The 21,135-nt window shown below is 47.0% G+C and overlaps 1 protein-coding gene across 6 annotated transcripts in view; it reads left to right on the top strand.

Moving 5' to 3' along the window:
* Positions 1–1,960: 1,960 nt before the first annotated feature.
* PKLR (pyruvate kinase L/R) overlaps positions 1,961–21,135 on the top strand; it is a 45,851-nt gene continuing 26,676 nt past the window's right edge. The window contains exons 1-2 of one of the 6 annotated variants that reach the window (XM_077256455.1): positions 1,961–2,070; positions 20,180–20,359. In XM_077256455.1, coding sequence (XP_077112570.1) covers positions 20,206–20,359 — 154 coding nt within the window. In that variant the 5' untranslated portion in view covers positions 1,961–2,070; positions 20,180–20,205. Of the gene's footprint in view, positions 2,193–3,320; positions 3,331–7,959; positions 7,991–20,179; positions 20,360–21,135 lie in introns of those variants that run through there. The other 5 variants (XM_077256446.1, XM_077256473.1, XM_077256465.1 and 2 more) reach the window with 5 other exon arrangements.

The raw sequence follows: 21,135 nt of genomic DNA, 5'->3' as shown, positions 1-21,135 counted from the left end.
GGTCACATACGGCAGCAGCGGCTCAGTATTGGGGTATCAGGTGCAGTAATAGGGACACATATGGCAGCAGTGGCTCAGTATTGGGGTATCAGGTGCAGTAATAGGGACACATACGGCAGCAGAGGCTCAGTATTGGGGTATCAGGGGCAGTAATAGGGTAACATACGGCAGCAGCGGCTCAGTATTGGGGTATCAGGTGCAGTAATAGGGACACATACGGCAGCAGCGGCTCAGTATTGGGGTATCAGGGGCAGTAATAGGGTCACATACGGCAGCAGAGGCTCAGTATTGGGGTATCAGGTGCAGTAATAGGGACACATACTTCAGCAGTGGCTCAGTATTGGGGTATCAGGGGCAGTAATAGGGACACATACGGCAGTAGCGGCTCAGTATTGGGGTATCAGGTGCAGTAATAGGGACACGTACGGCAGCAGCGGCTCAGTATTGGGGTATCAGGTGCAGGAATAGGGACACATACGGCAGCAGAGGCTCAGTATTGGGGTATCAGGTGCAGTAATAGGGACACATACGGCAGCAGCAGCTCAGTATTGGGGTATCAGGTGCAGTAATAGGGACACATACGGCAGCAGCGGCTCAGTATTGGGGTATCAGGGGCAGTAATAGGGACACGTACGGCAGCAGCGGCTCAGTATTGGGGTATCAGGTGCAGTAATAGGGACACATATGGCAGCAGCAGCTCAGTATTGGGGTATCAGGTGCAGTAATAGGGACACATACGGCAGCAGAGGCTCAGTATTGGGGTATCACGTGCAGTAATAGGGACACATACGGCAGCAGAGGCTCAGTATTGGGGTATCAGGTGCAGTAATAGGGACACATACGGCAGCAGCAGCTCAGTATTGGGGTATCAGGTGCAGTAATAGGGACACATACGGCAGCAGCGGCTCAGTATTGGGGTATCAGGGGCAGTAATAGGGACACGTACGGCAGCAGCGGCTCAGTATTGGGGTATCAGGTGCAGTAATAGGGACACATACGGCAGCAGCGGCTCAGTATTGGGGTATCAGGTGCAGTAATAGGGACACATACCGCAGCAGAGGCTCAGTATTGGGGTATCAGGTGCAGTAATAGGGACACATACGGCAGCAGCAGCTCAGTATTGGGGTATCAGGTGCAGTAATAGGGACACATACGGCAGCAGCGGCTCAGTATTGGGGTATCAGGTGCAGTAATAGGGACACATACAGCAGCAGCGGCTCAGTATTGGGGTATCAGGGGCAGTAATAGGGATACATACGGCAGCAGCGGCTCAGTATTGGGATATCAGGGGCAGTAATAGGGACACATACGGCAGCAGCGGCTCAGTATTGGGGTATCAGGTGCAGTAATAGGGACACATATGGCAGCAGCGGCTCAGTATTGGGGTATCAGGGGCAGTAATAGGGACACATACGGCAGCAGCGGCTCAGTATTGGGGTATCAGGTGCAGTAATAGGGACACATATGGCAGCAGCGGCTCAGTATTGGGGTATCAGGGGCAGTAATAGGGACACATACGGCAGCAGCGGCTCAGTATTGGGGTATCAGGAGCAGTAATAAGGACACATACGGCAGCAGTGGCTCAGTATTGGGGTATCAGGAGCAGTAATAGGGACACATACGGCAGCAGAGGCTCAGTATTGGGGTATCAGGTGCAGTAATAGGGACACATACAGCAGCAGAGGCTCAGTATTGGGGTATCAGGTGCAGTAATAGGGTCACATACGGCAGCAGAGGCTCAGTATTGGGGTATCAGGTGTAGGAATACGGACACATACGGCAGAGGCACCATGTGGCGGCGATATCGGCGCTGTATTTAGATTATTCTCAGTAACAGCGCTCTCCTCTGCTGAGGTTTCCTTACACCCATCACTAGGGGGCGCCGCCATACGATAGTGTAATCAGGGGTTTCTGGTTAGGGGCCACTAAGAAGCTTCACGCCCTGTGTGACCGCGAGCTACTGAGAGACGACTGTTCAGTGCAGCGGCTTATGTCAGACATGGGGCCTCCACCTCCCTGAGAGACAAGCGAGGGGTGTGGCTTCGTTCAGGGGACGGATCTGAGGGTGTGGTAAGGGGTGTGGTAAGGGGTGTGGCTCCCACCAGTGGGCGTTTATGGTTCTGTAGTCACGTGTCTGGTTTCCTGGTTTGTGGCTTCCTTCGCCTCAGGTACTGGGGGTCTCTGTGTATTAGGTACTGGGGGATTGTACTGGGGGTCTTTGTGTATTAGGTACTGGGGGAATGTACTGGGGGTCTTCTCTCTGTATTAGGTACTGGGGTCCCTGTATTAGGTACTGGGGGATTGTACTGGGGGTCTCTGTGTATTAGGTACTGGGGGATTGTACTGGGGGTCTTCTCTGTGTATTAGGTACTGGGGTCCCTGTATTAGGTACTGGGGGTCTCTGTGTATTAGGTACTTGGGATCTCTGTGTATTAGGTACTGGGGGATTGTACTGGGGGTCTTCTCTGTGTATTAGGTACTGGGGGATTGTACTGGGGTCTCTTTATTAGGTACTGGGGGTCTCTGTGTATTAGGTACTTGGGATCTCTGTGTATTAGGTACTGGGGGATTGTACTGGGGGTCTTCTCTGTGTATTAGGTACTGGGGGATTGTACTGGGGGTCTCTGTGTATTAGGTACTTGGGGATTGTACTGGGGTCTCTTTATTAGGTACTGGGGGATTGTACTGGGGTCTCTTTATTAGGTACTGGGGGATTGTACTGGGGTCTCTGTGTATTAGGTACTTGGGATCTCTGTGTATTAGGTACTGGGGGATTGTACTGGGGGTCTTCTCTGTGTATTAGGTACTGGGGGATTGTACTGGGGGTCTCTGTGTATTAGGTACTTGGGATCTCTGTGTATTAGGTACTGGGGGATTGTATTGGGGATCTCTGTATTAGGTACTGGGGGATTGTACTGGGGATTGTACTGGGGGTCTCTGTGTATTAGGTACTTGGGATCTCTGTGTATTAGGTACTGGGGGATTGTACTGGGGGTCTCTGTGTATTAGGTACTTGGGATCTCTGTGTATTAGGTACTGGGGGATTGTATTGGGGATCTCTGTATTAGGTACTGAGGGATTGTACTGGGGGATCTCTTTGTATTAGGTACTGGGGGATCTCTGTATTAGGTACTGGGGGATTATACTGGTGGTCTCTTGTATTAGGTACTGGAGGTCGCTGTGTATTAGATACTGGGGGATCTCTGTGTTTTAGCTACTGGGGAATTGTACTGGGGGATCTCTGTATTTGGTACTGGGGGTCTCTGTGTATTAGCTACTGGGAGATTGTACTGGGGTCTCTGTGTATTAGGTTGGATCTCTGTGTATTAGGTACTGGGGGATTGTACTATTGTATACAGCACAGCCCACGTATCATATAGCACAGCCCACGTATCATATAGCACAGCCCACGTAGCATGTAGCACAGCCCACGTAGCATGTAGCACAGCCCACGTAGTATGTAGCACAGCCCACGTAGCATGTAGCACAGCCCACGTAGCATGTAGCACAGCCCACGTAGCATGTAGCACAGCCCACGTAGCATGTAGCACAGCCCACGTAGCATGTAGCACAGCCCACGTAGCATGTAGCACAGCCCACGTAGCATGTAGCACAGCCCACGTAGCATGTAGCACAGCCCACGTAGCATGTAGCACAGCCCACGTAGCATGTAGCACAGCCCACGTAGCACAGCCCACATAGCATGTAGCACAGCCCACGTAGTATATAACACAGCCCACGTAGTATATAACACAGCCCACGTAGTATATAGCACAGCCAATGTACCGGGGTCTACCGTGCTGGGGTACCTCTTTCAGTACCACCCTGTGTTTCAGGAGGTCCACTCTGCTTTGGCTGGAGTCTGAATGAAGGACGCTGGCTGGAATTGCTTGGTTACATGGGCGCATATAAAAGATCACTGCTTCTCCACTTATTTCACACAGATACAGAGGGCAGGCCAATTGAAAAGCGGCAGGCCAGACATACATTACAATAGCCGCAGGTGGCCGGAACCTGCCGATATTTACTGTGGGAATTACAAAGGTGGGGGAGGTCAGAAGGGGAATATCTTGTCCCCTCTGCCCTGGGGCGCAGCCTGTGGGCTTATGCATTAGGGACAGGCATCTCACGTGGAACCTATTATACATACATATAACTGCACAACATTTTCTGGGTGCTGGGGTGTTACGTAACGTAGCCACGTAGTATATAGCAGTGTGGGCTCCATATCCCTGTTAAAAAAAGAATTAAAATAAGAAAGTTATATACTCACCTTCTGGCGGCCCCTGGATCCAGCCCAGGCCTTAGCGATGCTCCCGTTCCCAGTAATGCTTTGCGACAATGACTAGTGTTGACGTGGCGGTCTCGCGTGATGCTACATTATCTGCATCGCGAGGGACGCCGGAAAGTGAGAATATCACGATTTTTTTAATTATTTTTAACATTATATCTTTTTACTATTCATGCTGCATAGACAGCATAAATAGTAAAAAGTTGGTCACACTTGTCAATGGGTGCGCCGGGTGCTGACACCGGCCCTGGGTTTCTGTGTATTAGGTACTGGGGAGGTCTCTGTGTATTGGGGGAATGTACTGGGGTCTCTGTATTGGGTACTGGGGGTCCTTGTATTAGGTGCTGGGGGATCTCTATGTATTAGGTACTGGGGGATTGTACTGGGGGTCTCTGTGTATTAGGTACTGGGGGATTGTTCCGGGGGAACTCTGTATTAGGTACTGGGGGATTGTACTGGGTTCTCGGTATATTAGTTATTGGGGGATTGTACTTGGGGGTCTCTGTATTAGGTATTGGGGGATTGTACTGGGGGGTCTCTGTATTAGGTATTGGGGGATTGTACTGGGGTCTCTTGGTATTAGGGGATTGTACTGGGGTCTCTGTGTATTAGGTACTGGGGAGGTCTCTGTATTAGGGGATTGTACTGGGGTCTCTGTGCTAGGTACTGGGGAGGTCTCAGGTATTGGGGATTGTACTGGGAGTCTCCATGTATTAGGTATTGGGAGGTCTCTATTAGGTACTAGTGGATTGTACTGGGGGGGTCTCTGCATTAGGTACTGGGGGATTGTACTGAGGGTCTCTGTGTATTAGTGGATTGTACTGGGGAGGTCTCTGTATTAGGTACTGGGGGTTGTACTGGGGGATCTGTATTAGATAATGGGGTCTCTGTGTATAAGGTACTGGAGGGTATGTCTTTACACACCAGGTGGTCTCTTGTCTGCCTTTTTTTTGGGAGCTCTGGTACTCCATAAAATTGTGTATGTGATTATGGGGGTCATCTTATGGACTACAATTATTATTATTTATTTATATAGCACCATTGATTCCTTGGTGCTGTACATGAGAAGGGGTAACATACAAATTACAGACATCACTTACAGTAAATGAACCAACAATGACGGACTGGTACAGAGGGAAGAGGACCCTGCCCTTGCGGGCATACATTCTACAGGATTATGGGGAAGGAGACAGTAGGTCGGGGGTTGCAGTAGCTCCGATGGTGTTGAGGTGGCCATGTGGTCATTACAGGTTGTAGGCTTTTTTTAAGAGGTGGGTTTTCAGGTTCCGTCTGAAGGATCCAAATGTGTTGGATAACCGGACGTGTTGGGGCACAGAATTCCAGAGGATGGGAGATATTCTGGAGAAGTCTTGGAGGTGGTTGGGTGAGGAGCGAATAAGTGTGGAGGAGAGAAGGAGGTCTTGGGAGGACCGGAGATTACGTGAGGGAAGATATTGGGAGATTAGTTCAGAGATATACGGATGAGGAAGGTTATGGATGGCTTTGTAGGTCAGTGTTAGTAGTTTAAACTGGATACACTGGGAAATTGGTAGCCAGTGAAGGGATTTACAAAAAGGGGGGAAGCGGAGAAGTAGCGACGAGAGAGATTAGTTAATCGGGCAGCAGAGTTAAGGTACCGTCACATTAAGCGACGCTGCAGCGATACAGACAACGATGCCGATCGCTGCAGCGTCGCTGTTTGGTCGCTGGAGAGCTGTCACACAGACCGCTCTCCAGCGACCAACGATGCCGAGGTCCCCGGGTAACCAGGGTAAACATCGGGTTGCTAAGCGCAGGGCCGCGCTTAGTAACCCGATGTTTACCCTGGTTACCAGTGTAAAATGTAAAAAAACAAACACTACATACTCACCTTCACGTCCCTCGCCGTCCGCTTCCTGCACTGACTGAGCGCCGGCCCTAACAGCAGAGCGGTGACGTCACCGCTGTGCTGTACTTTCACTTTGCGGCCGGCCGGAGCTCACAGTCAGTGCAGGAAGCGGACGGCGAGGGACGTGTGACAGACATCAGAAGGTGAGTATGTACTGTTTGGTTTTTTACATTTTACACTGGTAACCAGGGTAAACATCGGGTTACTAAGCGCGGCCCTGCGCTTAGTAACCCGATATTTACCCTGGTTACCATTGTAAAACATCGCTGGTATCGTTGCTTTTGCTGTCAAACACAACGATACACGGCGATCCGACGACCAAATAAAGTTCTGAACTTTAATCAACGACCAGCGATATCACAGCAGGATCCTGATCGCTGCTGCGTGTCAAACACAACGATATCGCTAGCCAGGACGCTGCAACGTCACGGATCGCTAGCAATATCGTTTAGTGTGACTGTACCTTTAAGGATGGACTGGAGGGGTGCGAGAGTGTTAGGCTGCCGTCACACTATCAGTATTTCTTAAGTATTTTACATCAGTATTTGTAAGCCAAAACATAGTGTTTGACAAGTGTGACCAACTTTTTACTATAGATGCTGCTTATGCAGCATCTATAGTAAAAGATAGAATGTTTAAAAATAATTAAAAAAATTAAAAAATGGTTATACTCACCCTCTGCAGACAGCCGATATCCTCAGCGGCGTCCGTTCCTATAGATGGTGTGGTTCAGGACCTTCGATGACGTCGCGGTCACGTGAGCGGTCACATGACCGGTCTCGCGACCAATCACAAGACAGCGACGTCATCGCAGGTCCTGAACCACACCATCTATAGGAACCGAAGCGGCAGCATGCAGCGGTGAGAGGCGGGAACACTCCGAGGGCCATCGAAGGTGAGTATATGACTATTTTTTATTTTAATTCTTTTTTTTTGACCAATTATATGGTGCCCAGTCCGTGGAGGAGAGTCTCCTCTCCTCCACTCTGGGTACCAACCACACATAATCTGCTTACTTCCCGCATGGTGGGCACAGCCCCGTGCGGAAAGTAAGCAGATCAATGCACTCCTAGGTGTGCAGAATCCCCGCAATTCCGCAAATTTAATGAACATGTTGCTTTTTTTTCCGCGATGCGATTTTTTTCGCGGAAAAAAATGCAGCATGTGCACAAAATATGCAGAATACACTGAAAATAATGGGAGGCATATGTAAGTGTTTTTTTCGCGTTTTTTTCGCGCTTTTATCACGTTTTTATAGCGAAAAAACGCGAAAAATACTGAACGTGTGCACATGGCCTAAGGAGGATATGGCTGATAGACACTCTGGGATTCTGGAGAGCAGAGAGGTGACATCTGGGCCAGAGAGGTAGATCTGAATGTCATCAGCATATAGATGGTGCTGGAAGCCATAGGACCTTATGAATTGTCCCAGGCCGAGTGTATAGATTGAGAAGAGAAGGGGCCCTAGGACAGAGCTTTGGGGGACACCAATAGAGAGGGGGCGAGATGAAGAGGTAGTGTGGGAGTAGGAAATGCTAAATGTGCGGTTGGTAGCAGGATTTTCTCCATTCTTTACAATGCAGGCAGGTTCTGCCATTTTTTTCCATTACCCCCATCTTCTGCCTCTGGGGCTGCTGGGAGTTGTAGTGAATGATGGCATAAGTCAGTGACGTCCTTCTATTAAGGAGGGGTCGCTTCCCGAGTCCTGGTTGAGCCTTTGCCCTCTCTGTGCCTATCACGTGGTGTCCGACTGTACTGACGTTCACAGCTCACAGGCTGGATAATGATTAACACCATGGATGGCCTGACAGGTATCCGAATACACAGGGACTGTATTGAGGGGTATCCTCATATATTAGGACTGCATGGGGGGTGTCCTGATATGTAGGGACCGTAAAGGGGGTGTCCTGATATATAGGGACTGTATTGGGGGATATCCTGATATATAGGGACTGCATGGGGGTATCCTGATATATAGGGACTGTATGGGGGAGTATCCTGATTTATATAGGGTTTGTATGGGGGGGGGAGTATCCTGATTATATAGGGACTGTATGGGGCATATCCTGACATACAGGGTCTATATGGGGGGTTTCCTGATATACAGGGACCATATGGGGAGATATTCTGCTATACATGGACTTTATATGGAGTGTTCTGATATTTAGGGACTGTATAGAGGCATTCTGATGTGCAGGGACTGTATAGGGCATAACCTGATATACCGGGACTGTATGGGGCATTTCCTGATATACAGGAACTGTTTGGGGAATATCCTGATATACAGCGACTATGTTTTTTAATCCTGATATACAGGGACCGTATGGAGAGATATCCAGATATACATGGACTTTTACGGAGTATTGATATTTAAGGATTTTATTTGGGCATTCAGATCTACAGGGACTGCATGGGGTGTCTTTTTAAGCTATGTGCACACATAGGAAGGGTCCTCTGCGGGTTCTCCCGCAGCAGATTTGATAAATCTGCAGGGCAAAACCACTGCGGTTATCCCTGCAGATTTATCACGGTTTGTCTTGCGGTTTCCGCTGCGGGTTTACTCCTGCACTTGTTTAACTATTGATGCTGCAAAGATCTAATGTTAAAAATAATAACAAAAATGGTTATACTCGCCCTCCGACGTCCCGATCTCCTCAGCGCTGCACACGGTGGTCCGGTTCCAAAGATGCTATGCGAGAAGGACTTTCGTGACGTCACGGTCATGTGACCGCGACATCATCGCAGGTCCTGCTCTCATAGCAACCCTGCGACCGGACGGCTGCGTGCAGTGCTGAGAGGCGGGAGAATTTCAGGGGCCATCAGAAGGTGAGTATATAATTATTTTTTATTTTAATTCTTCTTTTTTTTTACACAAATATGGTTCCCAGGGCCTGGAGGAGAGTCTGCTCTCCTCCACCCCGGGTACCATCCGCACATGATCTGCTTACTTCCCGCATGGTGGGCACAGCCCCATGCGGGAAGTATGCGGATCAATGCATTCCTATGTGTGCGGAATCCCCGCTATTCCGCACAAAGAACTGACATGCTGCGGATTGTAAACCGCTGCGTTCCCGCGCGGTTTTTTCCACAGCATGTGCACAGCGTTTTCGGTTTCCCATAGGTTTACATTGAACTGTAAACTCATGGGAAACTGCTGCGGACCCGCAGCTGCTGAAACGCTGCGGATCCGCAGCAAAATCCGCAACGTGTGCACATACCCTTATACAGTGATTGTATGAGTGTGGTCCTGATATACATGGACTGTATGGGGATATATCCTGATATACATAGACTTTATACTGTGTGTTCTGATATTTAGGCACTGTTTGGGGGCATTCTGATCTACAGGGACTGCATGGGGCATATCCTGATATACAGAGACTGTATGGGGAGGTATACTGATATACATAGACTTTAAACTGCGTGTTCTGATATTTAGGCACTGTCTGGGGGTATTCTGATGCACAGGGACTGTATGGGGCATACAGTTATATGAAAAAGTTTGGGCACCCCTATTAACCCCTTAACGACCGCCGATACGCCTTTTAACGGCGTCCGCTAAGGGTACTTAATCCACAGCGCCGTTAATTAACGGCGCTGTGGAAAAAGTGAATAGCGCCCCCCAGAGTCGGATTTTCTCTGGGGTCTCGGTTGCCGAGGGTAGCCGAGACCCCAGAGAACATGATTCGGGGGGTTTTTACCGACCCCCGAGTTGCGATCGCCGGTAATTAACCGTTTACCGGCGGTCGCAACAAAAAAAAAAAAAAAAAACGCGATTTGCCGTTTAATTTCTCTGTCCTCCGATGTGATCGCACATCGGAGGACAGAGAAATGTGGTCCCCGATGGCCCCCAATAGCCCCCCAATACTCACCTACCTCCCCCGGTGCTCCTCGTGTCTCCCCATGGGCGCCGCCATCTTTTTTCCGGGAAAAAATGGCGGGCGCACGCGCAGTGCGCCCGCCGCCCGGCACCCGGAAGATCTTTGGGGTCTCGGCTGCCGGGGGTAGCCGAGACCCCAAAGAACATGATCGGGGTCGGTTTGCACCGACCCCTGCTTTGCGATCGCCGGTAATTAACAGTTTACCGGCGACCGCAAAAAAAAAAAAAAAAACGATCAGTTATTTCTCTGTCCTCTGATGTGATCGCACATCAGAGGACAGAGAAATAGGGGGATTCGGGGACCCTATCATACTCACCCGGGGTCCCTGGGTCCTCTTCTGTCTTCTCCTGCCAGCCGGCTTTTTCATCATGGCGGGCGCATGCGCAGTGCGCCCGCCATCTGCTGCCATCTGCCGGCCGGCAGGAGAAGACAAGTTGGGGCTAAAATTAGGGTTAGGGTTAGAGTTAGGGTTAGAGTTAGGGTTAGAGTTAGGGTTAGAGTTAGGGTTAGAGTTAGGGTTAGAGTTAGGGTTAGAGTTAGGGTTAGAGTTAGGGTTAGAGTTAGGGTTAGAGTTAGGGTTAGAGTTAGGGTTAGAGTTAGGGTTAGAGTTAGGGTTAGGGTTAGGGTTAGGGTTAGAGTTAGGGTTAGGGTTGGGGCTAAATTTAGGGCTAGGGTTAGGGTTAGGCTACTTTCACACTAGCGTTTTTTGGCTTCCGTCGCAATGCGCCGTTGGAGAAAAAACGCATCCTGCAAAAGTGCTTGCAGGATGCGTTTTTTCTCCATTGGCTTGCATTAGCGACGCATTGCGACGGATTGCCACATGTCGCATCCGTCGTGCGACGGATGCGTCGTGCTTTGGCGGACCGTCGACACAAAAAAAACTACATGTAACTTTTTTGTGCGACGTGTCCGCCATTTCCGACCGCGCATGCGTGGCCGGAACTCCGCCCCCGCCTCCCCGCACCTCACAATGGGGCAGCGGATGCGTTGAAAAAACAGCATCCGCTGCACCCGTTGTGCGGCGCTTACAACGCTAGCGTCGGTACGTCGGCCCGACACACTGCGATGGGCCGAGTACGATGCTAGTGTGAAAGTAGCCTTAGGCTTCTTTCACACTTGCGTCGGTACGGGGCGGTCGCAATGCGTCGGCCCGATGTACCGACGCACGTTGTGAAAATTGTGCACAACGTGGGCAGCGGATGCAGTTTTTCAACGCATCCGCTGCCCAGTCTAAGTCCTGGGGAGGAGGGGGCAGAGTTACGGCCACGCATGCGCGGAAATGGCAGACGCGACGTACAAAAAAAAGGTTACATTGAACTTTTTTTGTGACGACGGGGGCTAAAGTTATGGTTAGGGTTGGGGCTAAAGTTAGGGTTGGGGCTAAAGTTAGGGTTAGAGTTGGGATTAGGGTTAGGGTTTGGATTAGGGTTGGGATTAGTGTTACGGTTGGGATTAGGGTTGGGATTAGGGTTGGGATTAGGGTTAGGGGTGTGTTGGATTTAGGGTTTTGATTAGGGTTATGGTTAGGGTTGAGATTAGGGCTGTTTTGGGGTTAGGGTTGTGATTATCGTTAGGGTTGTGATTAGGATTATGGATCGGGTTGAGATTAGGGTTAGGGGTGTGTTGGGGTTAGGGTTGGAGTTAGAATTGGGGGGTTTCCACTGTTTAGGTACATCAGGGGGTCTCCAAACACGACAGCCAATTTTGCGCTAAAAAAGTCAAATGGTACTCCCTCCCTTCTGAGCTCTGCCGTGCGCCCAAACAGTGGTTTACCCCCACATATGGGGCATCAGCGTACTCGGGATAAATTGGACAACAACTTTTGGGGTCCAATTTCTCCTGTTACCCTTGTGAAAATAAAAACTTGGGGGCTAAAAATCTTTTTTGTTGGAAAAAAAAATATTTTTTTATTTTCACTACTCTGCATTATAAACTTCTGTGAAGCACTTGAGCTTTCAAAGTTCTCACCACATATCTAGATAAGTTCCTTAGGGGGTCTAGTTTCCAAAATTTGGTCACTTGTGGGGGTTTCTACTGTTTAGGTACATTAGGGGTCTGCAAATGCAACATAACGCCCGCAGACAATTCTATCAAAGTCTGCATTCCAAAATGGCGCTCCTTCCCTTCCGAGCTCTGCCGTGCGCCCAAACAGTGGTTTACCCCCACATATGGGGTACCAGCATACTCAGGACAAATTGGACAACAACTTTTGGGGTCCAATTTCTCTTGTTACCCTTGTGAAAATAAAAACTTGGGGGCTAAAAAATCTTTATTGTTAAAAAATATATTTTTTTTATTTTCACGACTCTGCATTATAAACTTCTGTGATGCACTTGGGCATTCAAAGTTCTCACTACACATCTAGATAAGTTCCATGGGGGGTCTAGTTTTCAAAATGGGGTCACGTTTGGGGGGTTTCTACTGTTTAGGCACATCAGGGGCTCTCCAAACGCGACATGGCGTCCGATCTCAATTCCAGTCAATTTTGCATTGAAAAGTCAAATGGCGCTCCTTTGCTTCCGAGCTCAGCCATGCGCCCAAACAGTGGTTTACCCCCACATATGGGGTGTCGGCGTACTCAAGACAAATTGTACAACAGCTTCTGGGGCCCATTTTCTCCTGTTACCCTTGTGAAAATAAGAATTTGTGGGCAAAAAAATCATTTTTGTGAAAACAAATGCGATTTTTTATTTTCACGGCTCTACGTTATAAACTTCTGTGAAGCACTTGGGGGTTCAAAGTGCTCACCACACATCTAGATAAGTTCCTTGGGGGGTCTAGTTTCCAAAATGGTGTCACTTGTGGGGGGTTTCCACTGTTTAGGCACATTAGGGGCTCTCCAAACGCGACATGGCGTCCGATCTCAATTCCAGCCAATTCTGCATTGAAACAGTCAAACGGTGCTCCTTCACTTCCAAGCTCTGCGGTGCGCCCAAACAGTGGTTTACCTCCACATATGGGGTATCGGCGTACTCAGGAAAAATTGCACAACAAAATTTGTGGTTAAATTTCTGTTTTTACACTTGTGAAAATTAAAAAAAATGGTTCTGAAGTAAAATGTTTGCAAAAAAAAGTTAAATGTTCATTTTTTTCTTCCACATTGTTTTAGTTCCTGTGAAGTACGTAAAGGGTTAATAAACTTCTTGAATGTGGTTTTGAGCAGCTTGAGGGGTGCAGTTTTTAGAATGGTGTCACACTTGGTTATTTTCTATCATATAGACCCCTCAAAATCACTTCAAAGGTGATGTGGTCCCTAAAAAAAACATGGTGTTGTAAAAATGAGAAATTGCTGGTCCACTTTTAACCCTTATAACTCCCTAACAAAAAAAAAATTGTTTCCAAAATTGTGCTGATGTAAAGTAGACATGTGAGAAATGTTATTTATTAACTATTTTTTGTGACATATCTCTCTGATTTAAGGGCATAAAAATACAAAGTTTGAAAATTGCAAAATTTTAAAAATTTTCGCCATATTTCCATTTTTTTCATAAATAATCGCAAGTAATATCGAAGAAATGTTACCACTAACTTGAAGTACAACATGTCACGAAAAAATAATCTCAGAATCAGCGGGATCCGATAAAGCGTTCCAGAGTTATAACCTCATAAAGTGACACTGGTCAGAATTGTAAAAATTGGCTCGGTCATTAAGTACCAAATTGGCTCTGTCACTAAGGGGTTAATCTTAAGCTTAATGTTTTATAAAAATTGTTTTTTTTGCAACAGCTATTTCAATTTCATATATCTAATAACTGTTGGACACAGTAATGTTTCTGCCTTGAAATGAGGTTTATTGTAGTAACAGAAAATGTGCAGTCTGCATTCAGACAAAATTTGACAGGTGCATAAGTATGGGCACCCTTATCATTTTCTTGTTTTAAATACTCCTACCTACTTTTTACTGACTTACTAAAGCACTTTTTTTTGTTTTGTAACCTCACTGAGCTTTGAACTTCATAGCCAGGTGTATGCAATCATGAGAAAAGCTACTTAAAGTGGCCACTTGCAAGTTGTTCTCCTGTTTGAATCTCCTCTGAAGAGTGGCATCATGGGCTCCTCAAAACAACTGTCAAATGATCTGAAAACAAAGATTATTCAACATAGTTGTTCAGGGGTTACAAAAAGCTGTCTCAGAGATTTAACCTGTCAATTTCCACTGTGAGGAACATAGTAAGGAAATGGAAGAACACAGGTACAGTTCTTGTTAAGGCCAGAAGTGGCAGGCCAAGAAAAACATCAGAAAGGCAGAGACGAAGAATGGTGAGATCAGTCAAGGACAATCCTCAGACCACCTCCAGAGAGCTGTAGCATCAACTTGCTGCAGATGGTGTCACTGTGCATCGGTCAACTATACAACGCACTTTGCACAAGGAGAAGCTGTATGGGAGAGTGATGCGAAAGAAGCCGTTTCTGCAAGCACGCCACAAACAGAGTCGGCTGAGGTATGCAAAAGCACATTTGGAAAAGCCAATTTCTTTTTGGAAGAAGGTCCTGTGGACTGATGAATCCAAGATTGAGTTGTTTGGTCATACAAAAAGGCGTTATGCATGGCGGCAAAAAAACACAGTGCGTTGTATAGTTGACCGATGCACAGTGACACCATCTGCAGCAAGTTGATGCTGCAGCTCTCTGGAGGTGGTCTGAGGATTGTCCTTGACTGATCTCACCATTCTTCTTCTCTGCCTTTCTGATGTTTTTCTTGGCCTGCCACTTCTGGCCTTAACAAGAACTGTACCTGTGTTCTTCCATTTCCTTACTATGTTCCTCACAGTGGAAATTGACAGATTAAATCTCTTAGACAGCTTTTTGTATCCTTCCCCTGAACAACTATGTTGAATAATCTTTGTTTTCAGATCATTTGACATTTGTTTTGAGGAGCCCATGATGCCACTCTTCAGAGGAGATTCAAACAGGAGAACAACTTGCAAGTGGCCACTTTAAGTAGCTTTTCTCATGATTGCATACACCTGGCTATGAAGTTCAAAGCTCAATGAGGTTAGAAAACAAAAAAAGTGCTTTAGGGCTGTCCCACACGTCCAGATAATTCCGGTACCGGAATAAATCGGTACCGGAGTTATCCGTGTCCGTGTGCCTGGGAACTCACGGAGGCCATACCTGCGGCACACGTGTGCCGCCCGTATGGCGAGTGGGTACCACACGGAGCGTGTGGTACCCACTCTGCATGGTGCTGAAGCTGCGATTCATATCATCCCTGCAGCAACGTTTGCTGCAGGGAAAATATGAAGAATAGTGTTTAAAATAAAGATCCATGTGTCCGCCGCCCCCCCACCCCCTGTGCGCCCCCCCGCTGGTCAGAAAATACTTATCCGGGTCCCCCGTCGGCTGTCGCTCCTTCCTGGTCTGGCCGCGCCTCCTACTGTATGCGGTCACGTGGGGCCGCTCATTTACACTCATGAATAGGCGGCTCCGCCCCTATTGGAGGTGGAGCCACATATTCATGAGTGTAATCGGCCGCATACAGTAGAGAAGCCGCGGCCAGACCAGGAAGGAGCGACTGCCGACGGGGGATCCGGGTGAGTATTTGCTGACCAGCGGGGGGGCGCACAGGGGGTGGGAGGGCGGCGGACACATGGATCTTTATTTTAAACACTATCATTCATATTTTCTCTATAGCAAACGCTGCTACAGGGAACATATGAATGGCGGCTTCAGCACCATGTGGGGGGGACAGCGCTTACTGTAGCGCTGTCTCCGGCACGCCACACGGACCCCAGACGGAGAATGTCCGTGTGAGGTGCGTGTTTTACGCGGACCCATTGACTCTATTGGGTCCGTGTAAAACGTGCGCTCCCACGAACACTGACATGTCTCCGTGTTTGGCACACGGAGACACGGTCCGCACACGGTCCGCACAAAATCAATGACATCTGAACAGATGCATTGATTTTTATGGGTCTACGTGTGTCAGTGTCTCCGGTACGGGAGGAAACTGTCACCTCACGTACCGGAGCCACTGACGTGTGAAACCGGCCTTAGTAAGTCAGTAAAAGGTAGGTGGGAGTATTGAAAACAAGAAAATGATAAGGGTGCCCATACTTATGCACCTGTCAAATTTTGTTTGAATGCAGATTGCACATTTTCTGTTAGTACAATAAACCTCATTTCAAGGCAGAAACATTACTGTGTCCAACAGTTATTAGATATATGAAACTGAAATAGCTGTTGCAAAAAAAACTATTTTTATCAAACATTAAGCTTAAGATTAATAGGGGTGCCCAAACTTTTTCATATAACTGTATAGTGATGAGCGAGTGTACTTGTTGCTCGGGTTTTCCCTAGCACGCTCGGGTGGTCTCCGAGTATTTGTTGGTGCTCGGAGATTTAGTTTTTGTTGACGCAGCTGAATGATTTACATCTGCTAGCCAGCCTGAGTACATGTGGGGGTTGCCTGGTTGCTAGTGAATCCCCACATGTAATCAAGCTGGCTAATAGTTGTAAATCATGCTGCTGAGGCAACCAAAATTAAATCTCCGAGCAGTTACAAATACTCGGAGGTCACCCGAGCGTGCTCTGGAAAACACGAGCAACAAGTACAATCGCTCATCACTAGGCATATCCTGATACACAGCGACTGTTTGGGGCATATACTGCTATACAGGGATTGTATGGGGCCATATACTGTTATACAGGGACTGTATGGGGCATATACTGTTATACAGGGACTGTATGGGGCATATACTGTTACACAGGGACTGTATGGGGCCATATACTGTTACACAGGGACTGTATGGGGCATATACTGTTATACAGGGACTGTATGGGGCATATACTGTTATATAGGGACTGTATGGGGCATATACTGTTACACAGGGACTGTATGGGGCCATATACTGTTATACAGGGATTGTATGGGGCCATATACTGTTATACAGGGACTGTATGGGGCATATACTGTTATACAGGGACTGTATGGGGCATATACTGTTACACAGGGACTGTATGGGGCCATATACTGTTACACAGGGACTGTATGGGGCATATACTGTTATACAGGGACTGTATGGGGCATATACTGTTATATAGGGACTGTATGGGGCATATACTGTTATACAGGGACTGTATGGGGCATATACTGTTATACAGGGACTGTATGGGGCCATATACTGTTATGCAGGGACTGTGTGGGGCATATACTGATATACAAGGACTGTATGGGGAATATACTGTTATGCAGGGACTGTATGGGGCATATACTGTTATACAGGGATTGTATGGGGAATATACTGTTATGCAGGGACTGTATGGGGCAAATACTGATATACAGGGACTGTATGGGGTATATACTGTTATACGGGGACTGTATGGGGCATATACTGATTCTGTATGGGGCATATACTGTTATACAGGGAATGTATGGGGCATATACTGATATACAGGGACTGTATGGGGCATATACTGTTATACAGGGACTGTATGGGGCATGTACTGTTATACAGGGATTGTATGGGGCATATACTGTTATGCAGGGACTGTATGGGGCATATACTGTTATACAGGGACTGTATGGGGCATATACTGATATACAGGGACTGTATGGGGCATATACTGTTATACAGGGACTGTATGGGGTATATACTGTTATACGGGGACTGTATGGGGCATATACTGATTCTGTATGGGGCATATACTGTTATACAGGGAATGATGTATGGGGCATATACTGATATACAGGGATTGTATGGGGCATATACTGTTATACAGGGACTGTATGGGGCATATACTGTTATACAGGGACTGTATGGGGCATATACTGTTATACAGGGACTGTATGGGGCATATACTGTTATACAGGGACTGTATGGGGCCATATACTGTTATATAGGGACTGTATGGGGCCATATACTGTTATATAGGGACTGTATGGGGCCATATACTGTTATATAGGGACTGTATGGGGCCATATACTGTTATATAGGGACTGTATGGGGCCATATACTGTTATACAGGGACTGTATGGGGCATATACTGTTATACAGGGACTGTATGGGGCATATACTGTTATACAGGGAATGATGTATGGGGCATATACTGTTATACAGGGAATGATGTATGGGGCATATACTGATATACAGGGATTGTATGGGGCATATACTGTTATGCAGGGACTGTATGAGGCATATACTGTTATACAGGGACTGTATGGGGCATATACTGATATACAGGGACTGTATGGGGCATATACTGTTATACAGGGACTGTATGGGGCATATACTGATATACAGGGACTGTGTGGGGCATATCCTGATGTATAAGAACTTTATACAGAGAATTCTGATATTTAGGGACTGTATGGGGGCCATTGTGATGTGCAGGAAGAAGCCTCAGTTGGTCTTTCTTGTTTGGTACCTCACACCACTCCGGCTTACGGGGTCCTTTTAGAGCTTGTATTCCTCTTACACTGTGCATACTCAACAGCTTTTCAAATAGTAAATGGATCACATCAGGGCTGTCCCCTACGCCACTTGTATATGTAATAAGTTTAGGACCCCCTTTACCTACAAGGAATTACAGTGTGTGATGAATCTTGTACTGTCTGTTAGCAGATGATGTCCTGTTTGTCCGTACAGTATTAATACATTGGTCTCACTCCTAAACCCTCCTTTAACTACAGGACAAGTTGGCAAAGTTTCTGGTTTCAGGATAAACACTACAAAAACAAAATAAGTCAACTCTTTTGTCGGCCTGGCACAGTAAATCCCTGAAGGAAGTCTCCAATACATCCTTCTTCATACCTAGCGAACCCCTCACTGATGGCTGAGCCATTACTGATATCTTGGTTGGACTGCATTAATGCTCTGAACATGTCTCTTTCAGACCTTAGCACAGACCCTGCTGATACACCACGTAACACACAAGTTCTTTCAATTAGAAGACCTTGTATTCCTAACTGTGGCGGCTGGAAGCTGTCATCTGGATTCACCCACTATTATTACTCTTTCCACCAATGCCATCTGCCCTCCTGGTCCACCATCTATGCTTATAATCAGTGGACTGAGGTTGAAAAACTTCAGTTCTCCCCAATACAGCCATTGATGTGAAATGGCTCACGTTATACCTTCTCAGACCCTTCTGGGCCCGGTGGCTTTTTCTAGATAGATCTGGCAAAAAGTTAGAGTACATTGACAGTTGTCTCTTACCCCTTCCTGTTTACCCCAAAAATTACCAGCTAGCTACGGTCAGAACATGTTCACTGCCATGCGTTTGATCTTACAGACATTTTTACAGAATGATTGGGGTCCTTTACTGAGCTTGAACGTGTCCCGTCTATCCAACCTCACCGCTCTTCTCATATAGGCAAGTGATTACTTTTTAGACCTCAAATATTGGTTCAGAATCCTGACAGCGTCAAAAGGTTTACTTGCTTTACAGTGGCAGTGACACCTTTTATCCTGACCTAATCCCCGCCTGCAGGACCCTCCACTGAACATCACTGCTCCTGGAGATCCTCATTAATATGCTGCTCTCCAACTTCTGTGGCAGCAAAACGTCACATTTTGGCTCGTCGGTTCAGTGCTCCTGCTACCATTATCATAACCCTACTTGAATTGCTTAATCTTGATCCAATTAAAAGGTCATGTTTTTGTCCACAATTCATCTATGAAAACTGCTTCCTGCCAGACTTTCCCTGAACAGTAGATGGGTGAAACTGAGTTGATTTGGTTTCTGCCAGTTCTGAGCTAATGCTACTGCTGGACATCTTCCGATATTGAAGAAAAGCATGATGTGTCTTTGCTCTGCTGCACTAAGTTTCCTTGGCTGACCACTACGTCTACAGTCCCCAACTGTGCCTATTTCTTGATGCTTCTCAAAACTGCACAGCCTGAAACTCGAGTCTGTTGTGAAATATTTGCCTGGGGGAGACCTTGCTGATGCAGTATAACTACCTGGTGTCTTGGTGCTGTGCTTAGTCTTGCCATGCTGTGTGACATGAAACTCTCTTCCACAACTTCACCTTTTGTGGCAGTTTTATTTGTCTGTCACAACTGTTTCTGTTCCAGTTAATGACTGTGTTTCAACTGGACACCATATGTATATTTTAGCGTGCTGTCCAGGAGTTGCACCACTTTACATGATACCATTTATTTTCTTCCATATTAGTCAATCGCAGACGTTTCTCTGAGAATATGGCACAGTTAACGCAGGATCTTGGTCCAGCATTTTTTCAGAAGCAGCAGCTCAGCGCCTCCATGGCCGACACTTTCCTGGAACATCTGTGTCTTCTGGACATTGACTCTGAGCCACTGACTGCCAGGAACACCAGCATCGTGTGCACCATCGGTAAGTGACTTTCCCCCTCTCCCCAGTGTATCTGATGAATATGCCTCCAATGTGTCTCTCCTGTATCCCATGAATATCCACAGTGTATTGCTTCTGTATCTGATGAATATCCCCCCCCGGTGTATTACTCCTGCATATAGTGAATATCCCCCCCGTGTATCACTCCTGCATATAATGAATATCCCCCGGTGTATCACTCATGCATATAATGAATATCCCCCCGGTGTATCACTCCTGCATATAATGAATATCCCCCCAGTGTATCACTCCTGCATATAATGAATATCCCCCCCGGTGTATCACTCCTGCATATAGTGAATATCCCCCCAGTGTATCACTCCTGCATATAGTGAATATCCCCCCAGTGTATCACTCCTGCATATAATGAATATCCCCCCGGTGTATCACTCCTGCATATAATGAATATCCCCCCCGGTGTATCACTCCTGCATACAGTCATGGCCAAAAGTATTCACACCCCTTCAATTCTGTCAGATAATTCTCAGTTTCTTCCTGAAAATGATTGCAAACACAAATTCTTTGGTATTATTATCTTCAGTTAATTTGTCTTAAATGAAAAAACACAAAAAGAATTGTCCTAAAGCCAAATTGGATATAATTCCACACCAAACATAAAAAGGGGGTGGACAAAAGTATTGGCACTGTTCGAAAAATCATGTGATGCTTCTCTAATTTGTGTAATTAACAGCACCTGTAACTTACCTGTGGCACCTAACAGGTGTTGGCAATAACTAAATCACACTTGCAGCCAGTTG

This window comes from Ranitomeya variabilis, chromosome 1 (genome assembly GCF_051348905.1).
Source record: "Ranitomeya variabilis isolate aRanVar5 chromosome 1, aRanVar5.hap1, whole genome shotgun sequence".
Taxonomy (NCBI): Eukaryota; Metazoa; Chordata; class Amphibia; order Anura; family Dendrobatidae; genus Ranitomeya; species Ranitomeya variabilis.
This window is presented reverse-complemented; position numbering and strand designations above follow the sequence as displayed.